Source organism: Podarcis cretensis (assembly GCF_951804945.1).
Source record: "Podarcis cretensis genome assembly, chromosome: 3".
Lineage (NCBI taxonomy): Eukaryota > Metazoa > Chordata > Lepidosauria > Squamata > Lacertidae > Podarcis > Podarcis cretensis.
The window spans coordinates 21,082,728-21,105,576 of NC_137172.1; the positions used below are offsets into that span (position 1 = coordinate 21,082,728).

At 43.9% G+C, this 22,849-nt stretch overlaps 1 protein-coding gene across 1 annotated transcript in view; it reads right to left on the minus strand.

Moving 5' to 3' along the window:
- PRKCE (protein kinase C epsilon) overlaps positions 1–22,849 on the minus strand; it is a 333,254-nt gene that overhangs the window by 181,167 nt on the left and 129,238 nt on the right. The window contains exon 2 of the mRNA XM_079968627.1: positions 13,738–13,801. Within this exon, the coding sequence (XP_079824753.1) occupies positions 13,738–13,801 (64 nt within the window). The remainder of the gene's footprint in view (positions 1–13,737; positions 13,802–22,849) is intronic.

Genomic DNA, 22,849 nt, shown 5'->3' on the forward strand with positions numbered 1-22,849 from the left:
GCCATTAAAAGGTAACGGTAAGAAATTGGAGCAGCCAAGGTCTTGCTCTTGTTGCAATTACTCTTGAGCTCTGCCATTGTCTCCCATAGCAAAGGGAATTGGGGACGGATCAGAAAATGGAAACCACCTGTGTTTTATTGCAATATTGCATGGGTATATTGCCCTGAACCTTATTTTTCTTCGTTAAGCTGGAGGCCTGCAAGTAATCACAGCACACTAATTCATTCCAGATTTTGCAAACAAAGGCTGCTCTCTGCCACAGCTGAATGGAAAATAATAAGGAAGGCGGCCAAAAGCCTTTTAAAGGCTTACCTGTGCTAAGACTTTCTGAGCTTTAGAGTTATCTGTCGTTACGGGTTAAATTGTTTTAATTGTTATTGGAATCTAATAAAATGGTCCAAAAACCACAAAGCAACGCTCGGGCTAGAGAGAAATCCATCACATGGGCAAAAGAAGCTTCATTTCGGAGACAATTCCACCACAAGAAATATATGTATTGTGCTTATTTCCTACATTTGTAGCCCACTTTTTTCTACAAGGAGCTCAAGGCAATATAGGTGGCTCTCCCCTTGCCCACCTCCATTTTATCACCACCACGACCCTGTGAGGTGGGCTAGGCAAAGACATAATGACTGGCCCAAGGTCATCCAGTGAGATTGCAGCTGAGTTCGGCATCTGAGCCCTGAATTCACTTGTAAAAGGTAAAGGTAAAGGTACCCCTGCCTGTACGGGCCAGTCTTGACAGACTCTGGGGTTGTGCGCCCATCTCACTTAAGAGGCCAGGGGCCAGCGCTGTCCGGAGACACTTCCGGGTCACGTGGCCAGCGTGACATCGCTGCTCTGGCAAACGCCGTTTACCTTCCCGCTGGTAAGCGGTCCCTATTTATCTACTTGCACCCGGGGGTGCTTTCGAACTGCTAGGTTGGCAGGCGCTGGGACCGAGCAGCGGGAGCGCACCCCGCCGCGGGGATTCGAACCGCCGACCTTTCGATCGGCAAGTCCTAGGCGCTGAGGCTTTTACCCACAGCGCCACCCGCGTCCCGAATTCACTTGTACTAGTCCAAAATTCTAACCACAACACCACAAAGTTATATTATTATTGTTCCTGAGCCATCCCAGAAATTGATCTGCCAAAAAAAGAGGAAGTTTACACACACTTACTAGACCACAGCAAAGCTTATTTCTGAATAAATATGTATCAGATTATGCTGCAATTTTTAAAAGCATCCTCATAGCAGGAAGCCGACACAGACACAAAATTTGGTTACCTATACAGGTTTTTAAAGATCTACAGTGTTTTAATTATGATGGCTTTACACGTACTTGTTTTGAGTTGTTTTATGGGCTTTTGGGTGCTTTTAGATTTCTTTATTATCATTTTTCAAATTTATAGATTTCGTTAGTTTTACAATCAATTTAACGTTTCCAAATTTTTACTTCCTTCCACCCCTTTCTGCAATTCCTTAAATTAATTTCTTAGTGTCTTCTGCATATCCAAGTTCATTTAACTTGCTCATTTATTTATCTACTGTAAATATATACTCTTATTAAACTGCAGGTTATTACATTAATCCTGCTAATGTTTTTATCTGTTTACAAATTATCTGTAAATATTCAATAAACCATTTCCATTCTTTTATAAAACGTTTGTTACCTTGATTTCTTATTCTTCCGGTAAGTTTCGTCATTTCTGCATATTCCATACATTTTTGTATCCATTCTTCTTTTTCTGGGACTTCTGCTTCTTTCCACTTTGGGGCAAGTAACATTCTTGCTTTTAGATTTTTTGTAACTCTTTTTATATGTGTGTAATTGTTTTTAATTAGTTTCACTTTCTTATTTTATGGCTGTTTTATTTGTTTTATAATTGTATATCTTATTGCTTCAACTGGAACCTTACGGTGAGCAAGAAAGATAAACAATAAGCTGAGTTCTTTAAAAAACTGCTTTTCATGGAAAATGTCCATAACATCTGCGGGTAGGGCTTGGAGAGACCCCGCCTGAAGCCCAGGAGAGCCACTGCCAGTCAGAGTAGACAATATTGAGCTAAATCAGCCTTTCTCAACCTGTAGGTCCCCAGATGTTATTGAACTACAATTCCCATCACCCCTAGCTAGCAAGACCAGAGCTTAGGGATGATGGGAGTTGTAGTCCAACAACATCTGGGAACCCACAGGTTGAGAACCACTGAGCTAGATGGACCAATGGTCTGTCTCGGCCCTCCAGATGTTTTGGGACTTCAACTCCCATCATCCCTGACCACTGGGGTCAGGGTCCATTCAGCGTCATCTAGTCCATTCCCCTGTAATGAAACTTGTATGTGCAACTTGTCCTGCTCACTGCAAAACTGATTTTGGTTGGGTTTTGAGCATTCCAGTCACATACTTGAAAAACCTTCAATTAGCTCTCCTACTTAAGATGGGAATCTTCCGCCACTGAAGAGCAGGCGTTTTTTATTTTGATGAGATGGCAGTGTGGACAGCATAATAGCCCAATTTTTAGAGTTTCACGATGTGTACAACTCGATCAAATAACCAAAATAAATATATATATATATTATTTTAAGGAACTGAATCAAGTCCAACTCAAAACGGGCATAGCAGAAAAAGAGACAGTCTTCATCAGAGACAGTGAAGACTTGACGTTTTTATCCCCAAAAAAGTTTTTGATTGAGTTTCCATTGAAATGAGGCTGCATTTTAATGTTTTAATGTTGTATTTTAATGTTGTTTTTTAAGCTGTATTTCAATCAATTGTTTTATATTTCGTGTTAGCCTCCCTGAGCCCAGTCTTGGCTGGGGAGGGCGGGGTATAAGTAAAATTATTATTATTATTATTATTATTATTATTATTATTATTAGAGCACAAAAGAGCTCTCTCTCACTTGCGCTCTCTCTCACTTGCGCTCTCTCTCTCTCTCTGTCGTGTGTGTGTGTGTGTGTGTGTGTGTGTGAATTATTCACTTGCCTCAAAAGGGCTCTGGCCCTGACTCAGAAAGGAAGCAGCCTCTTTGAGTTGGGGGGAGTTTGCATTTGAAGCCTACCCCTTGAAAAAGAAAGCCATCACCACATCCTTACTAAAACCAAGGCATTCTGCCACTAGGGGATACTGTGATTTTTGCAGCAGCTGCTATTTCCAAAATCCCCCTTCCAACACTGCATCCAGGGCATTTGGCGGGAAGGAAAATATAGGGAGGAGAAGGGCTGTCCATCTGTGGCAGAAGCAAACCCTCCATGCAAAAAGCACAACAACATTTATTTATTTTTTTAAGGACAAGGGAGTCAATGCTGCGGCAACTAAGATAATCCCTGCCCAACTGCCCAGACACCATTTAAGGGGAGCTCCCTTTGCAACTGGAGAAATGGCACTGCAAATTTCAATTTACAAATCAAGCTTGAAAGCACCGAAAAGTTATGATAGAAGAGAAATGCATGACCTCTTTCTCTCCCATCGCAACTCTGTGCTGTGCTTTCAAGCTCACTTATTTTAACAGTAGAACTGATAAGCGCTTGCCTAAATCTCTCCCATCAGGAAATGAGCAGACTTTTAAAAATGCTTAACTTTTGACTGGCTGATCCCCTAACATCCTTCTCAAATCCACTTGTTTATGATCACTCACCTACAGGAATGTGTTTTGTATTTTTAACTGGTGGTGTTATGCCTCTGCATTCCTTTTTTCACCTTCCCTCCAGATGTGTCTGAATTAAATTAAACCACCCAGTGTTTGCACAACTCCTGCTTTTCATGATAAAAAAAATAAGAAATAAAATGAGTTTTGTTTCATTTGTTTGCAAGAAGCAGTACCCAGCTAAAGATGCAGATGAGGCCAAGGTCCAGGCTGTTTCCTTGCAGGGAAAACCACCAATATTTTATTCAGGGCCCTGCTGGCCAGAGAACACAGCCCTGCCACCATCCTCTGACTTAAAGAAAAAGTTCCCAGCAATACCTCTGCCTCCCTGAGCCTTGTAGAAATCAAAGGCTACAAAATGAGGGTCCTTCAACTAGCCTGCTAGCACTTCCAGGGAGGTGACCCACACCTGGGTCAACCTACACAAAGTTTCAATTGCCTCTAGCTCCCTGCAGAGACAACTCCTCTTAGCAGGACCTCTCTGAGCTGTCCAAGGTGCTGAATGCTCCCTGCTTGACCTGCACTCTGCCTGCTTCCCCTGGGTGCCTCAAGCACCAATAGGACAGTAAGTCCACAACTGGTTTTGAAATATTTGCCTTGTGGGCATTCATTTCTTCCATACCACCTAACATTCATACCAATTCACACTCCCCTGCCAATCAGAAACTTTAGTAAGTGGACCACAACTTAAAGAACAAACAACTTATAGATGAAGATGATCGAATCCTTCGATATGGAAGGATTAATGGATGTTTGGATCTGGCAGGAAACGAAATAGATGGTATGGATTAGGTGAAAATATAATCCAAGGCCAGACCTTCCAGGCTGCAACTCAGATAAGCAGAAAACAAGGCCAGAGGGAGATTTTTTATTTTTCTGTGGAGAGCTGGTATAAACAGGATTAGATGGTCTACTTGGGAACAACCAATCAATCCACAATAATAAAGGGTTGTCAGGTCAACCATGATAAAATGAAAGCAGTTGGGACAGAACAACCTGTGTCTGTATAAAATACACACAAACCCATAAAGAACTTCCGGAACACACACTTACAAATGTGATACTGAACAATTGATGACAGTGAACTGTGTCTTCATTTGGCTGTCTTGGTCCTACTTGGTCCCCATTTGGCTTCTAATAGTACCATTCTTTTATGCCTTTGGTCAGACCCCACCTGGAGTACTGTGTCAAGTTCTGGGCACCACAATTTAGGAACAATATTGACAAACTGGAACATGTGAAGATGAGGGCGACCAAGATGATCAAGAGGTTGTTTTCTCTGGCTCTGGAGGGTAGGACCCGAACCGATGGCTTCAACTTACAAGAAAGATGATTCTGTCTAAACATCAGGAAGAACTTTCTGACAGCAAGAGCTGTTCAACAGCAGACAGACTCCCATGAGAGCTGGTGGACTCTCCTTCCTTGGAGATTTTTAAGCAGAGGCTGGATGGCCATCTGTCTTGAATGATCTAGTTAAGATTCTTGTATTGCTGTCCCTTTGACTAGATGACCCTCAGGGTCCCTTCCAATGCTACAATTCTAATGATGAAATAATCCTTTCTGGAATGCACAGTAACTACATGGTAGAAAGTGCATGTGTTGAAATGCTCTTCCATGTAATGAAATCTATCTCCAGGTATGGAAAAGCAAGCATATCAGGGAGAAAGCTAGTCAACGTGGCACTTTCCAAATGTTGTTAGACTACAGCTCTCATCAGCCCCAACCACCACGATCAATTTTCAGGTATGATGGGAGTTGTAGTCCGCAGGACATGGAGGGCACCAAGAGACTGGCTTGTTGCACTGTGTGCTGGCTAGGCAGGCAAATCTGCAATAGATATTTGCATCTTAGATCCAAATTTTGAAATCTGGATATATTACTCTGCAACATTTTCAGACTCAAATAATCCTAGCGCTGAGCTCAGATGGGGAAATCTGATTAATTTTCTGTGGGTCATGAGTGGAAATGGCAATGGCTACTGGAGAGGGGCCAGAGAAATAGCCTGATGAGAATACAGACAGATGGAGCCATTCATACAACTATACCTCCAGGCTGCCTAAGTCAAAGGCAGCTGGCCAGTTTATAACAGTATTCAGATCACGGAAAGTCTCATTTGGTGCCAGCAAAATTATTGTGGAGCCTACCAAGAAGGTTACAGTCACTGAACAAAATGCACATTAAAATTTATATACACACACACACACACTGACAACTGCATAAAGATATTGTATTATGAGGGACCATTTCTCATATCAGGGAGGAAAGAAGGTCCCAAATGCAACCCCTGGAAACTCCAGGTGAAAGAAGAAGAAAAAAAGGGGGGGAGATCAGGTAGCAGGTGGTGAGAAAGAGCTGCATTTGGAGAGTCACTGCCAGTCAGAATAGACCATACTGGGCTAAATGAACACAGAGTCTGGCATGGCCTAAGGCAGCCTCCTTTTTTCTATTCCAGAAAAGAACAGGGAGATTGTAATGTGCAAGCTGTGTCCATATATGCTTTGGTTACATTTCTCATGGGGATAGGTGGGTGCACATGATCACAAAAGCTGGACCCACTACACAACCACACTTGGGGGCTATTTCTAGGATTGCCCACGTTTGTATCAGCCTAGTACAAATTAGGAAGTTAGATTGACTTCGACCAGAGCCAGGGCCTTTTCAACTCTGGCTCCGGCCTGGTGGAACGCTCTGCCTCATGAGACCAGGGCCCTGCAGGATCTGATTTCTTTCCGCAGGGCCTGTAAGACAGAGTTGTTCCGCCTGGCCTTTGGCTTGGAGCCAATTTGATTCCCTCCCTCTCTCTATCTCTCTCTCTCTCTCCCTCTCTCTCTCTCTCTCTCTCTCTCTTTTTCTTTTCCTTCTCCTCCTGCGATGAGGCTACATTTTAATATTTTAATGTTCCATTATTTTAATGTTGTATTTTATTTTTGTTTTTAAGTTTGTAATCATTCATCTTGTTTTTATTACTGCTTGTAAGCCGCTCTGAGCCCGGCCTTGGCTGGGGAGGGCGGGGTATAAATAAAAAATTATTATATTATTATTATTATTAAATTATCATTTTGTTCTGATCGCACAAACGTGTGGGTAACATCACTCTTAATACTACAGGACACACACCCCCTTTTCCATTGTCTTGATGAGAAATTTTATACCACAAGTTTGCTTCTCCCAGAACCAGAAGAGGTATGAAGAGGGAGGAGGAAAGACAAGTGTGCCGGTGGAGTCTCAGATTGCTTGGGAAGGGCCCAGGAAAAGGGGAGGCTTAGACAGCTGAAGAGAGGCGGAGACCTTCAGGCCCCACAACTGCCTCATAGGGGCAAGATCCACTGGGAAGTGTTGCTGTGCTCAGTACTCCTGGCACTACTGAGCAGCCTCATTTCTTCCAATAAAGAGTTGCCATATTTACTTGAATGTAATGCACACCTTTTCTGGCCAAATCAGAACGTGAAAATTAGGGTGTGCATTAGATAAAGGTAAAGGTTAAGGGACCCCTGACAATTAGGTCCAGTCGTGACCGACTCTGGTGTTGTGGTGCTCATCTCGCTTTATTGGCCGAGGGAGCCGATGTACAGCTTCCGGGTCATGTGGCCAGCTTGACTTAAGCCACTTCTGGCGAACCAGAGCAGCGCACAGAAACGCCATTTACCTTCCCGCTGGAGCGGTACCTATTTATCTACTTGCACTTTGACGTGCTTTCAAACTGCTAGGTTGGCAGGAGCAGGGACCGAGTAACGGGAGCTCACCCCGTCGCGGGGATTCGAACCGCCGACCTTCTGATCGGCAAGTCCTAGGCTCTGTGGTTTAACCCACAGCGCCACCCGCATCCCTGTGCATTAGATACGAGGGCACATTAGATTAGAGTAAATACAGTAACTTCCCTTGGAAACCAAAAGATTTCAGTGTGCTGCTCCTGGTGACACATACATATCCCACCTACATGTATGAGCTGTGATATTTTGCTGAAGCTTAATCTTCCCACTCCTGTGCCGAAATCCAAACCTGTATTTTCAGTTAAGTGCAGGCAACCAGACAAACATAATTAATCACCTTGCCTTGATGCAAAAAAGACTTCGTGGTTCCAGGAGACATGGCAAAAGGAAATATGGAGAAGGAGGGTGCAACTGTGAATCATTCTCTAGCCTTTCGACCAAACATGGAAGAACATTATGGCACCTCCCCCCCCCCCAAACAAAAGGAATGAGTCACCTGCTGGTGTAAAGTTTGCATCAAGTGCACTTTCCCAGGGAAACAGACAAGCAGGTTGTAGCTGCAAAAGCTACTTATGAATTATTAGAGAGTGTTGCTATACACAACATGAACTTGTAGTCAGAGGCAAACTCCTTCCTAAAGGAGGTCTAGAGGAGGTAAGAACTTTTTACTGGGTTTTCTAAACAAGGATAATAGGAATAAGCAACGAAACAGATAAATAGACCCAAGTCTTCTCACATCATTTGCATATCACAAAAATAGCACAATAAGTTTGCAGTGATATCTACAGCATACGGTTCATTATTAGAGGTCAATGTATAAGTTCTTGGTTCGTGAACTGGTTTAAACAAATACAGAAACAGAGGAGAAGCAGGATAGAACAGAGTTAACAGATAACATTCAACAGTGCACAGCTAAACGCCTAATCAGGAGCCCTTTGGGTTGTGCTTAGATTAAGTATGGTGACAGCAGCCACGAAATTAAAAGACGCCTGCTTCTTGGGAGAAGGGCAATGACAGGCCTAGACAGCATCTTGAGAAGTAGAGACATCACCTTGCCAACAAAGGTCCGTATAGTTAAAGCTAAGGTTTTCCCAGTAGTGATGTATGGAAGTGAGAGCTGGACCATAAAGAAGGCTGATCGCCGAAGAATTGATGCTTTTGAATTATGGTGCTGGAGGAGACTCTTGAGAGTCCCATGGACTGCAAGAAGATCAAACCTCTCCATTCTGAAGGAAATCAGCCCTGAGTGCTCACTGGAAGGACAGATTGTGAAGCTGAGGCTCCAGTACTTTGGCCACCTCATGAGAAGAGAAGACTCCCTGGAGAAGACCCTGATGTTGGGAAAGATGGAGGGCACAAGGAGAAGGGGGCGACAGAGGACGAGATGGTTGGATAGTGTTTTCGAGGTTAGCAGCATGAGTCTGACCAAGCTGCGGGGGGCAGTGGAGGACAGGAGTGCCTGGTGTTCTCTGGTCCATGGGGTCACGAAGAGTCGGACACGACTAAACGACTAAACAACAACAACAACAACAACAACAATAGTATTTTTCCCCTCTTATGGTACCAATGTAACAATGTAAGGTGTTCATATATTGATGAATGTGGGAGGTGGGGTTCAAAGCAAAGATAATAATTTATGTTTAAATTTACATTTATATCAACCAGATTGAGCCAAACGCTGATGGGGGGATTGCTCATTTTCTGGAATACTGGCATATGCTATGAAATTAAACCACAGTCATCTTTCTTGATCTGCCCATGTGTCAACTGCAGTTTATTTGTTAATCTCTCAAGGAGGGCTGTTTCCCAAGCCATTTTGAACCAATTTCTGCCTGAAATGTCTTTCCAGTGTCTGGTTATGTTGTGTCTCACCTCTTGTCTTAATTATTTGTTATGTAAATCCAGATTGTTGTCTTGGAAATATATTTAAAAAAGATAATTCTGGTTTGATTTCCAGTTGTTATTTTATTAATTTATTGCAACATCAAATCCCAGAAAGGCTGGATTTTTGTACAGTCATGTCAGGAGCTGGTTAGACACTCATCAGGGCTGGATGCTGATGAGAAAAACAAGCTTGCGCCATCTTCCATGTGACATTAGCCTTGCTAAGCAATATCAGAGAGCATCTTCAGTCCAGATGCATGTCGTTATATGGAGCTGCCTTATTTTATTTTCTTATATATTAATTAAATTTATATTCCACCTTACCTCCCACCATCACCACCACCAAGGAGCGAAAGGTGGCAAACAACAACTGAGGAACCAATAGAAAACACATTTAAAGCAATTCAAATACGAATGCAGACTGGGAAAGATCTCGGGACTACCTCTCCTGGTATGTCCTACGGAGGACCGTGGGGTCTTTGAACAAAAACACCTTGGAGGTCCCGGGCCACAGAGAAGTTAGGCTGGCCTCAACCAGAGCCAGGACTTTTTCAGCTGTTGCTCCGATCTGGTGGAACGCTCTGTCACAAGAGACTAGGGCCCTGCGGGACTTGACATCTTTCCGCAGGGCCTGCAAGACAGAGCTGTTCCACCAGGCCTTTGGCCAAGGCACAGCCTGACCCCCTCCTTTGGTAATTCTTCACAGAACTCTAGCACAATGGTTGCCATCAATTTGATTTAAACTGATTTTAGAATGAACTGATTTTAGAATGCTGTATTATTTTACTGTTGTTAGCCGCTCTGAGCCCGGCTTTGGCTGGGAAGGGCGGGATATAAATAACTAACTAACTAACTAAATAAATAAATAAATAAATAAATAAACAGCTTGCTTTAAGAGGAAGGCTTTCAGTAGGTGCCTGCCTTGTATCCAAGGGGAGGGAATTCCAAAGGACTCAGAGTAGACCTGTTGCAAATAGTAGACAAACTTACTTATGGCCTTTGATTTCAATGTGTCTACTCCAATTTAGTTATGACCATTAATTTCAATGCGTCTACTGCAAGGAGGACCAAGCAGAGTATGTTTCATGCACAAAGGGCACTGCTCTGAGAGCAGAAGCGGGGGGAGGGAGACTGTGGATGCACACTTTTCTAGAAAGAATGAATACCAAAGAGAAAAAGGCTGCTTACTATGGAAAAATCAATGTGGTCTTGGGCAGCCGCCAACGTCCAAAGGAGCCAAAAGAAGAAGGAATGTCGTGCTGCTGAAAGACTATCGTCTTCCATCAAAGAGAGGAGAAAAGAGAAATGCTTTCTCGTCCAAACTGCTGACTCAGTGATAACCAGAGTTGAAGATTATGAAGCAGGCTGCTCTGGGCCCAGCCAATGTCAGCAGGGCGCACATACACACACGGAGGAAAAAACAGCTTCCACGAGGAGACGGGTGAGATGAAATAGGAGCAGGAGGCTAACACCAGGGCTTGGAGGCAGCAAAAGGAGGGACAGCCTTGCCAAAAGAGATAATGGAACCCTTGGAATGGTTTCCTATACTCCTGTTTTCTCGTTCTTGCTTTCTTGATAGATTTGCCGCTTCAGCATGCCAAGGTAGTAAACAGCGAGGACGTCTATGCATCAGCTAGCTACCTTCGGAACTGTTTTAGTTTTCGCCATTTGCCATCTTGATCAATGGAGGATGCGGCAAGCACCCAGAGATGTCAGGAGAGGGCTTTATAAGGTATTCCAAAGGCAAGTGCACGTTATTAATCATCCAAATAGTAGCTGCATACAAAATACCTCTCTCTCTTTTAAAAAAGCCCTCCACTTCACAACCAGGCTCTGTCATTATTCTTTTTCGCAGATTGGAAGCAGATGTCGACGGGGGCTTTTTTCCTAAGGCCACACAGATAATTGCTAGCTAAACAAACCTCGGAATCCAGGTTTACCAGCTCAGCTCAGTTTCCCACTCAAGGACTTGGAGTGTTACTAGATCTAATAAGCCCTGCTCTGTTTTGTTTTCAAATTCTTTTAATTAATAAATGAATACTGCCTGACCGGCTCTACCGTTAGGCAGGGTGAGACAGCCGCCGCAGATGGCAGGTGCTGAGAGACAAGGAGAGGGCGTAGCTGTTTGGGACATACCATGTTGCCTTGCATCCACAAAGTTAGCTGCTTTGTGTTCGACATACCGCTTTGTGCTCAATATGATAAAAAGCGGTATATAAAAGCTTCTAGTAAAAGAATTCCGTCTTTCACCTCAACACACATCATTGCATATCGGCATTTAATAACAGAATATAAAATATAAAGGGGGGGGAGAAACGGGGAGAATCTGGAATTTTTTTGCTGTCCACATGCAGAAGAATATGGATATTGTCGTTTGGTATACAGTGGTGCCTCACAAGACGAAATTAATCCATTCTGCGAGTCTCTTCGTCTAGTGGTCTTTTCGTCTTGCGAAGCAAGCCCATTGACGGCTTAGCGGATTAGCGCTATTAGCGGCTTTTAGCGGCTTTTAGCGGCTTATCGGCTTAGTGGATAAGCAGATAAGCGGCTTAGAAAGGGGGGGGGGAGGAAAAAAAAACCGCAGGAACTCGCAAGACATTTTCCTCTTGCGAAGCAAGCCCATAGGAAATTCGTTTTGCGAAGCACCTCCAAAACGGAAAACCCTTTCGTCTAGCGGGTTTTCAGTCTTGCGAGGCATTCGTCTTGCGGGGCACCACTGTATTTTTAGGCCACCCTACATTTCAAATGGGTGCCAAGGTAGCATATACAAAACAAATTCAATACCTTGCTATGCAAATACAGTTATCACAATACATAAAGCGCAACAGGCTGAATAATAGTAACTGTAAACTGTGAAGGTGTTTTTGTACAGGTACTGTAACGAACTGGGATTACAGATCCCCCTTACAGCAGGTGCTTCTAATCTCAGCTCGTTACATACAGTGAAGATACCAGGTAGCCTGACATCTGGCTGGTTGATAGGGGATCAAATACTTATTTCACTCATTATAATGCACATGATTCTCTGACTTTGTCTTCTGGGTGTTTTCCTGTCGTTATTCTGTCTCTCACAGCTACAATAAGCCTACCATTACAATTATGGACTGGTCATTTCTTCGTCAGAAGGTAAACGGACAAATTTAGCAGGGGATCAAATACTTTCCCCCCTCACTGTATGTGGTATATAACCTATGAAAATACATTTCTTCTTTTCTTCTCTTCTCTTTTCTTATTGTTTCTTCTTGCGAGTTCCTGTATAACACAATCCTTAGGCTTTCTTTTTCTAACATATACAGCAACCAATAAAATATCACACATGTATTTAAATACACAGTCACGACATATTTAACAAACATGAAGTCACGACAAACTAGATGGATCTCCACACACCCCTGCTGTTGCAGATACCTAACCTCCGCACAAATTAAGTTCTATCCAATTGCAACAGAAAGAAAACCATGGCTTGTTTATCCTCGATGTGTCACGGACCCCTACATGTTCACATATTGTGGAACACGCTGTCTCCTTGGGAACATCAGTGTCCCCAACCTTAATGCATTTTAGCCATATGGCGAAGGTCCACTTGTTTTCCAGAGACTTTGAATGACACTCTGATTTATTTTATACCTGGATCTCCCTTTAATTAAGGAATTAAGTAATGCCCCACCATTCTCCCAGTGCAAGAGCCAAAGGGGCTCAGGGTATCCAGTAAAACAGGTATAACTAAAACACATGCATTACATATAAATATATTTTTTAAAAACTGTTAAGTAAGTAACCCTATTGAAAGCAGCACTGGCAACACGTAAAACCATTGAAAAGCACAACCAGGAAGACGAAATATAACACACACACAGAGAAGACCCTGTCACGTGAGCTAGCTGGTGGCCTGCTGGAATGACAAAGTCTTTGCTCACTGGCAAAAGGAAATCTACTTTGCTTCATCTGTCAGTAGATCAAGATGAAGCAGGTGGAAACAGGTGGAGGCAGAGGCACACCAGCCATCACCAACAAAAATTCGGGTTCATCACAGGATTCAGCACAATAAAATCATTCCACACGTAATGTGCACTGGAATCAGAGTATTTGAATTACCTTCATGAAAGTAAAGACTCACAGATACTGGGCATACACGCAAGCTGGCAAAGTGTGGCTGAGTCATGGCACAGAAAGTATAAATTAACTTGTGATCAATTGGTTTGGATTAATGACAAAAATCCTAGACTCCATCATCTCAAAGCCAGAACTCATCATACATTTGAGAATTACACACCTTCTAATTGCAACCTTAGATTTTGAATTTCCACAGCATCACCACTTAAAAGAGCATGTGGGTGTCGCAAATATTTGTTTGAGACAGGTACGCATCACAGGGAGCTCCTGGTTTTCTCAAGCTCCCTGTGGCACATATACCTAGAGACTTATCTTTGGAGGAAGGAGTCCTGAATCATGTGTCCAATAATGCACTATAAATCTGCTATTAACGGCAGAATATGATGAAACCCAAAAGTCTTACCTTCACCTGATGAGCCTGAAAGATCTATGATGACATACACTCTTCCTTCTGGTTCCAAATCAATCTGCAGTTGGAAAAAGCAAATATTTATTATTAGAATTCCACTGTGTACTTTTCCTTGGGTGTGTTTGTTTCTTTACTACTAAATGTCATCTTGCAAATCCTTGTACCACATACTCAATGGAAGCCAGTGGTTTTAAGGACTTGAAAAAGTCCATCAGATTCTGATGTGCTATCTCAATCCAGCCTCAGGTCTAAGTAGGAAGGATCCTCACAAACATTTGTTTACACTGCTGGATTTCAACCTCACAGGGTCCCCTTTCTTAATTACCTGACAACAAGTAACGGCAACACTTTATCTGATTCTTGAATCCACAACTCTGCATATTCCAAATGTTTGGGATAGGTAAACACATGTGGGGAAAAAATATAAATTATCGAGTGAACAATATCTTCAAACAGCCTTCCCCGATCTCATGCTTTCCAGATGATTTGGACTCCAACTCCCATAATCTCCAGCCAACATAGCCTTGTTCAAGGATGCTGGAAGTTGTTGTCTAAAACATCTGGAGGGCACTAAGCGGGGGGAGACTGTAGTAAAGCAATTAAAATGTAACAGATGTTTACAGCCTTCAGAGCATTGTTGGCTTCAACACTGGCTCCCAAAAGAATTTATGAAAACTGTCAAGAGTGTCTTCATGTGCTGGAAACAGCAAAATGTGGTTGTACAAGCAATTCATGCATCTACTGTCAAGTTTTTGGGATAATAAGCATAATGAACAATGCTTTGCCTGCATTTGGAACGTCTGCAGCTTTTCACTCAGGAGGCAAGTAAGTTTCCCCTCAGAAGTGTGATCCCAGCAGTAACAACAGCAGCTAGGATTCTTTATTGCTCAGAAGTGGAAGAAGTTCCCACCAAAGAAGAACGGATGAGCAAGATAATGGACTGTGCAGAACTGGCAAAATTAAGAGCAAAATTGAGAGAATCTAAAGATGAGTGTTTTATGGAAGAATGGATGCCTTTTCTGGACCACTTAAAGAAATATTATATAATATGATGAACTCGCAAGCAGGATTTGAGCTATGAGCAACAGAAGTAATTACAGTGGTACCTTGGTTCTTAAATGCCTTGGTACTCAAACAACTTGGAACCCAAACACTGCAAACCTGGATGTAAGTGTTCCGGTTTGCGAACTGTTTTCGGAAGCCGAATGTGCTCCGATTTGAGTGTAACACTGATGATTTGAGTGCCACACTTCCGTTTTGAGTGTTACACTGACAATTTGAGTGTTACACTGAGGTCTGTCTGTTTTTGCTATTTATTTTGCGTTTCTGTTTTTGCGGCTCTTTTTTGTATGTGACTGCAGAACCCAGTTCAGCTACTGATTGACCGATTGTGTGACTGCAGTACACTGTTTATTGCTTTCATTTTATGGATCAATGGTGTTGTTAGATAGTAAAATTCATGTTAAATTGCTGTTTTAGGGCTTGTTTTTAAAAGTCTGGAATGGAATAATCAATTTTGCATTACTTTCTATGGGAAAGTGCACCTTGGTTTTGGAACGCTTTGGTTTTGGAACGGACTTCCAGAATGGATTAAGTTTGCGAACCAAGATATCACTGTAAATTTAACAAATAGAAGACAGCATGCAGCAAGGGGGGAAATAAAAACTCCATGGAAAAAGGGGTAGGAAGTCAACAAAATAAGGGGGGGATTAAATGTGTACTGCATTGTGCATGTTAAAATTGTTGCAGCTTATTAAGAATATCATTGGGGGGAAAGAAGTGTGATCCAAGAGAGTGAAAGCCAGGATCCTCTTTCTGCCACTCCTTGCCATGTGCGAAGATGAGAGGTGCTCAGGCTACAGAGTCTCCGGACGTTCCACAAGGTGCAGCAGCCAAGAACAGGCCATCTCCTGAATGTCCTTGTCCGCCTCGAGTTGGCACAAAGGCGGCAATTTCCAAATGCTATTCTCGATTGACCTTCGAAATTGCGAGGGAAGATGGGGGAGGAGCTGATCTCGTACACATGCGGTGGCTATATTTCAGGATGTTAACACAATACATATTTAGTACAATGCATATTTGGCACGAGTGCACAGTGCCTGCGGTGCAGAGCCAAGGTCTGAAAAGAACTTTTTGGTTCCTGTAATTGCTGTCTTTTATAGCAGGGCAGTCCCAGGCTTGTGTGAGCGAGGTTTTTTGTCTGTCTGTCTGTCTGTCTGTCTGTAACTAGAAACCAAAGTTCCACCCACTGGAACCAGGTGCAAAATAGGGGGACAAATCATACTGCTTACTGCAGGGTTATGGAAGCCTTTGGACCTCCCTATGTTGCTGGACTCCAACTCCCATCAGCCCCTGCATGGCCAAATGGCTCGCAATGAAAGCAGATGTAGTTCATCAAAATCCGAGAGGACACTGTTTCCTTCATCTCTGACCTATTGCATTCCATGAGGCACCTACTCCCGAGTTACAACAAATAATGCATATTTATAATTGCTGATATTAAACAACTGTGCAACCACACTGGCACCTTTCATCATCATCATCATCATCATCATCATCATCTATTACTTATACCCCATCCATCTGGCTGGGTTGCCCCAGCCACTCTAGGCGGCTTTCAACAAGAGATTAAAAATACATTAAAACATCAGTCATTAAAAACTTCCCTAAACAGGGCTGCCTTCAGATGTCTTCTAAACGTCAAATAGTTGTTTATCTTTTTGACATCTGATAGGATGGCATTCCACAGGGCAGGTGCCACTACCAAGAAGACCCTCTGCCTGGTTCACTGTAACTTTGCTTCTCGAAGTGAGGGCCAGAAGGCCCTCGGCGCTAGACCTCAGTGACTGGGCTGAACAATGGGGGTGGAGACGCTCCTTCAGGTATACTGGACGGAGGCTGTTTAGGGCTTTAAAGGTCAGCACCAACACTTTGAATTGTGCTCGAAAATGTACTGGGAGCCAATGTAGGTCTTTCAAGACTGGTGTTATGTGGTCTCGGCAGCCACTCCCAGTCACCATTTAAGGCAGTGTTATCTCACTTTTGACAGACATGGCTTCCTGCAAAGAATCCTGCAGGCTGCAGTATGTTAAGGGTGCTGAGAGTTGCCGGGTGGTCTCTATTTCCATTTTGTAAAAAAAATAACTACATTGGGATTGACTGCTAAACCACCTGGGAAATTCTGTTCATAAGAACAGAAGAACCTGTTGCATCTGGTCCATCTAGTCCAGTATCCTGTTCTCACAGTGGCCAACCAGATGCCTGTGGAAAACCCACAAGCGAGATTCGAACACAAGAGCACTCAGCCCTCTCATGGTTTCCAGCAACTGGTGTTCAGAAGCATTGCTGTTTCCGGCTGTGGAGTCAGAGCACAGCCATCATGGCTAACAGCCATAGAAGAAGAAGAAGAAGAGGAGGAGGAGGAGGAGGAGGAGGAGTTTGGATTTGATATCCTGCTTTATCACTACCCGAAGGAGTCTCAAAGCAGCTAACATTCTCCTTTTCCCTTCCTCTCCACAACAAACACTGTGAGGTGAGTGGGGCTGAGAGACTTCAGAGAAGTGTGACTAGCCCAAGGTCACCCAGCAGCTGCATGTGGAGGAGCGGGGAAGCGAACCTGGTTCATCAGATCACGAGACTACCGCTCTTAACCACTACACCACACTGGCTCTTGAGAGCCGTCTCCTCCATCAATCTGTCTAATCCTCTTTTCCTATGATCCACTGCATGTTCAGTTGGAAGCAAGCCCCACTGACCTTAATAGGGCTTACTCTGAAGCAATGTAGGCAGCATTGCAGATGGCACCAAAGAAAGCACACTGCCCTTGCGGAAGCTAAACCGCCTTGACCACGACCAATGCTAAGTGTTAACTCTGCAAACTGTGTCCACGGCAGGACAGAGAGACGGGAACACAGCATTCAAACCACATCCCTCTAAATCCACGTGGGATCTGCTACAAGGAAAAGAGAATCCAGAACCGAACTAAAATGCTTAAATAAGCATCGCGTTCATCCACAGTCATAATGACTACTGTGCGCCAATAATTAAAGGAAGTGAAAACTCTCTCTCTCTCTCTCTCTCTCTCTCTCACACACACACACACACACACACACAAACACAGCTGAGCATCAATGCCCCACAAACTGCACTTTGGTCATTAGTTCTGACAAGTGGCGTTTACTTTTTAATTATTTACATTAACGTTTCGGTAATGCGAGAACTCTGCGGATCCTGCCAGGATTACATCATTGCTGGGAAGAGGAAGAAGAACTGCCCTTTTAGGGAATGTGCTAGAGTATTAATGCTATATTAACATCTTGGTAGATGTTCCTATTTATTTATTCCCCCCTTTTAAGAGTGGCCGGAGTGGCTTTCGATCAAAGCGGCTTACATCTGGACCTCGCCATCTCAGAAAGTGGAAAATGCAGATAATTATCGGATTGCGTTTCATAAAGAAAGGGTGAGGTGGTGGGAGTAGGGGTGAGGGGGGAGAGAGTGAGACAGTGCTAAGGACTGGAGGGAATTTTCTGCCCAGGAAAGAAACGCATTGTCAAATGTGGTGCTATGTCTATGCTGAATTTTAACCAGCAAACAAAGCTGACTGGATCCATCTATATGAAAACGCATGAAATTAAAATCTCGCAGATTATCCCCCTAACTACAAAGAGGAGCCAGAGTGCGCAGGGTGTGAGTGGCGAGACAATTAAAAACGATCTGTACATATGAGCAGGAAAGAGTTGCAAACTTTTTTTAAAAATAGGAAATGGTGACAGTTGTGCTGGTGAGGATTCCCACCCCCGATGAAATTCAGCAAAATATCAGCATTTCCTGTGGGATCAAGACAGGCACTGATAATGTCAAAATGCTCCCCTCCCCTCCTTTGTAAACGTTTTAAGTGCAGTCTATTAGAAGATCAGAAGAGCAGCGTGCGAGGTAGATGTTTTGAAGTTAAGAGATGATGGCTGTCTTTGAACCATGTCGGTAATATTCTGCAGATGGCCCCCTAAAATAAAAGGAATCCATATTCCCCCTTGTCCCAGCTTATCCCATTCACACACCACGTTCACTTTCAATCCTTTCTGTGATTTCAAATCCCTTAGATAGCGCTATCCTAACCTTTACATTGCAGGAACGTTAAATATAAAGTTGGGGCAGAACCACATCATAAAGGTAAAGCTAGAGGCGGAGCTAGCTGCTCCAGCACCCGGAGCGGTGAACATGCTGTGCACCCGGGGGCGGGGCTAGCATCCGGGGGGGGCGGTGAGGTCACCCCTCCCCCAGGGATGACACCTGGGCAGGCCGCAACTACCACACACCCCTTCCTTTGCCACTGTGTAAAGCACATCCAATAAAATTTTCATATTATGCTTTGTCAGAGGCAGGAGGACAAGACTAATTGTCACATTGATGCGAGGCTTTCTGTTCTGTCACGACACAACATGGTGACATTTTGATACGGCTTGCCGAAATGTAATCCTCTTCATTCCCCTGCAGCTATGCAGCATCTCACCCGTTGCCAAAACACTCTGCTAACATTTGTCACCTCCAAAGTGTTTGCATGAGTAATACACAAGGCCCTAATTCAAAAAGGAAGCTGAAAACTTAGGAAGCACCAAAAGCAATTGACCTGTAAAATTTGCCCTCCCGCCCACATCAAGGCATCTCCACATGACTCTGACAGCTTCATTTGCTTTGCAGAGCAGATATCGAACCCCCAATGGCCAGAATGCTCACTTGTACTACAAATGCCTTCTCATTATTTTATTAATAATGGAGACAGCAAACATAATGGCATGAGGCTTTAAAAATAAATTTAAAAAAGCTTTACTGAAACCACACGGAACCCCCATGGTCTTTTTCTTTTATGAAAACCAATCACTGGAACATAGGAACCTGCCTTGCCCTGGGTGAAGTAATTGGTCCATGTAGCTCAATACTGTCTACACTGACTGGCAGCGGTTTTCCAGGGTTTCAGGCAGGAGTCTCTCCCAGAGCTGGAAACGCTGGGAATTGAACCTGCAACCTTCTGCAAGGCTGTCCATGGCTACTAGCCATCGTGGCTCTGCTGTGATGCCACAGTTGGAGGCAGCAATGCTGGAAACCACAGGAGAAGAAGGCTCTTGTGCTTGGGTCCTCCCACTGGTGAGAACAGGATGCTTGACTAGATGGGCCAATGGCTGGATTCAGCGGGCTGTTCTTATCTTGTTGTTGTTTTAATCTAGCCAGTGGAAAACAACTTGCAGACAGAATAATCACAACATTCTGAAATCAATTGATTTGTTAAAGCCAGCAACATTAAAAGCCAATGTTCCCAAATTATGGGCCATGTGAATTCAGGACACCATTAATACAGCAAAATGACCAGCGAACAGCTATTGGAAATCATTTGCAAAGCAACAGACAGAGAATAAGCTTCTTTATCTGCATAATGTCCATGGGAAGACAGAGGATGCCCAACCAAAAACTTGTGGGGGGGGTGATGTACAGGAATTATTTTTTGCTCACGTTACATAATACAAACTCAGTGTGAAATGGCTGGAAATGGAATTTTTCAGTAAGTTTAGATCTAACTGTGTCCTCTGGTGATGCAATTCCTCTTTTTGGCCAAGTCAGACGTGGTCAATCTATGCCACATTGATCATGGTGGCACTTGCTTGGTACCTGTAAAGCACTGTTACACCATTTTAACAGCCCTGTCTCCCCACACATATACCGGTAATCCTAGGAACTGGAGTTTGTTAAGGCTGCTGTTTGTTAAGTGTACTGGAAGAAGCAAAGATCACAAGCATCAAAGCAATGATTCTTCAACATCAACTTCGTTGGACTGGTAATGTTGTGCGGATGCCTGATGATTGTCTTCCAAGGCAACTACTCTATTCCGAACTTTAAAATGGTAAGTGTAATGCTGGTGGTCAACAAAAAAGGTTTAAAGATTTTCTCAAGGCAAATCTTTAAAAAATATAGTATAAACACCGACAACTGGGAAACCCTGGCCTGCGAGCGCTCCAATTGGAGAACAGCTTTTACCAAAGGTGTCATGGGCTTTGAAGACACTTGAACTCAGGACGAAAAGGAGAAACGAGCTAAGAGCTAGGCAAACCCTCACCGTGATGAACTCCTGCCTTGAAACCAATGTCCCCACCATGGAAGGATGTGTAGATCTAGAATTGGCCTCCACAGTCACCTACAGACTCACTGTTAAGACTGTGCTCATGGAAGATAAGCTTACTCGGCTACGAGTGGTCGCTGAAGAAGAAAGTAGAAGGCTACTGGGAACTATAGCTCCGTGAGGCGTCTCCTAACAACTCACAGCACCCTACAGTTCCCAGGATTTGGGGGTGGGGGGAGCCATGACTGTGGAAGTGGTATATAAGTACAGATGTGATGTACAGCAGAATCCCTTAGCCATATAGAAGGAACTCACGCTGTGATTCTTCCCTCATCTGTGCACCATCCTCCTTTCTTAAAAGAGTGGGACAATGGCAAAATGGGAAGGAGACACAGTTTTGAGCTGCTCCAATGAGATTTCGGCTCCAACTTTACTGTTATGGTATCATAAGGAGTCACACTGCAGCACCTCCAACACTGTGCCATTGGCAGCAGAAAGGGTTCATCAGGCAGCAGAAATTACATCAGGCTCAAGGAAAAATATGCCGAGGAAAAAGAAACCCACGTTGGATGTCAGAAGGCTTGGCAATATGAGCTCCATCATCTCTATAAGTTCACATAATAAAATCTCTGTCCACAACTGACATACACTGGCACACTTCTTGGCAGTTTCGGCAGAGAGACAGCAAGTTCGCTGGACATGGAAACAATTACTCAGAGGAGGCTGAACTACTTTTAACCCCAAACGCATGGATCATTTCCCCCGGCCAGAGGAAACTGGAGCACTCTGGGAGAAAACGCCAGGATGGTGGCCTCAATCTGTATTGAATCTATGAATAAGTTCGGGGTAGTATTTTAATTTCCAAGGCTTTTGTTAAGGACCTTCTCAACAGAAATGCAGCATGTGAATCAACTTTGATCTGATCCCTCTCTTTTTCACACGTTATGTTTCCATTATCTTGAATCGAGGTATTGTGCCTGTTTGCTTGCAAACATTGTCTGCTTCAGCCCTCTTTCACGATGAAAAAACTTCTTGACATTACATTTCTGCTCTCCTCCCACCCTAACAATAGGGCCCTGCAAAAGTTATTTCTTTATTTAGAGCATTCGTACCCGGCTGTTCAGGCAAAACGGCTCCTAGAGTGTTTTAAGGTAAAGGTAAAGGTACCCCTGCCCGTACGGGCCAGTCTTGACACACTCTGGGGTTGTGCGCCCATCTCACTTAAGAGGCCAGGGGCCAGCGCTGTCCGGAGACACTTCTGGGTCACGTGGCCAGCGTGACATCGCTGCTCTGGCAAGCCAGAGCCGCACACGGAAACGCCGTTTACCTTCCCGCTGGTAAGCGGTCCCTATTTATCTACTTGCACCCGGAGGTGCTTTCGAACTGCTAGGTTGGCAGGCGCTGGGACCGAGCAGCGGGAGCGCACCCCGCCGCAGGGATTTGAACCGCCGACCTTTCAATCGGCAAGCCCTAGGCGCTGAGGCTTTAACCCACAGCGCCACCTGCGTCCCCCTAGAGTGTTTTACATGCAATCAATTAAAACAAGGCATTCCCTGCCCATCGGCTTAAAACCTAAAAACAAACAGCCATGATGTGCAAAGGAAAAAGGGGGCAGTGGGGAGACCAAACTCATGTCTTCCTTTTGAAGAATCCTGGTGACTATATGTAGTCTTTTTGGGGAGATGAATTGAGAGCATTAAACAAGTTTAGGCCTGTGGAGCAGAGAGATCCTAAGGGATAACAGGCTGGTTTAATCAGGAATGAGCTCCTCTCCTCTCATACGCAGTTTCCTTTCTGTTTCTGCATTATAGCAGAACCCATAATTTGTTGCAATGTCCGAACCTGGCAAACTACAGTTTGAGCTCCACCTGGTACGCAGGCTAAGACCCTACCTGCCCACAGACTGTCTTGCCACAGTGGTGCATCCTCTGGTTATCTCCCGCTTGGACTGCTGCAATGCGCTCTACGTGGAATTACCTTTGAAGATGACCCGGAAAC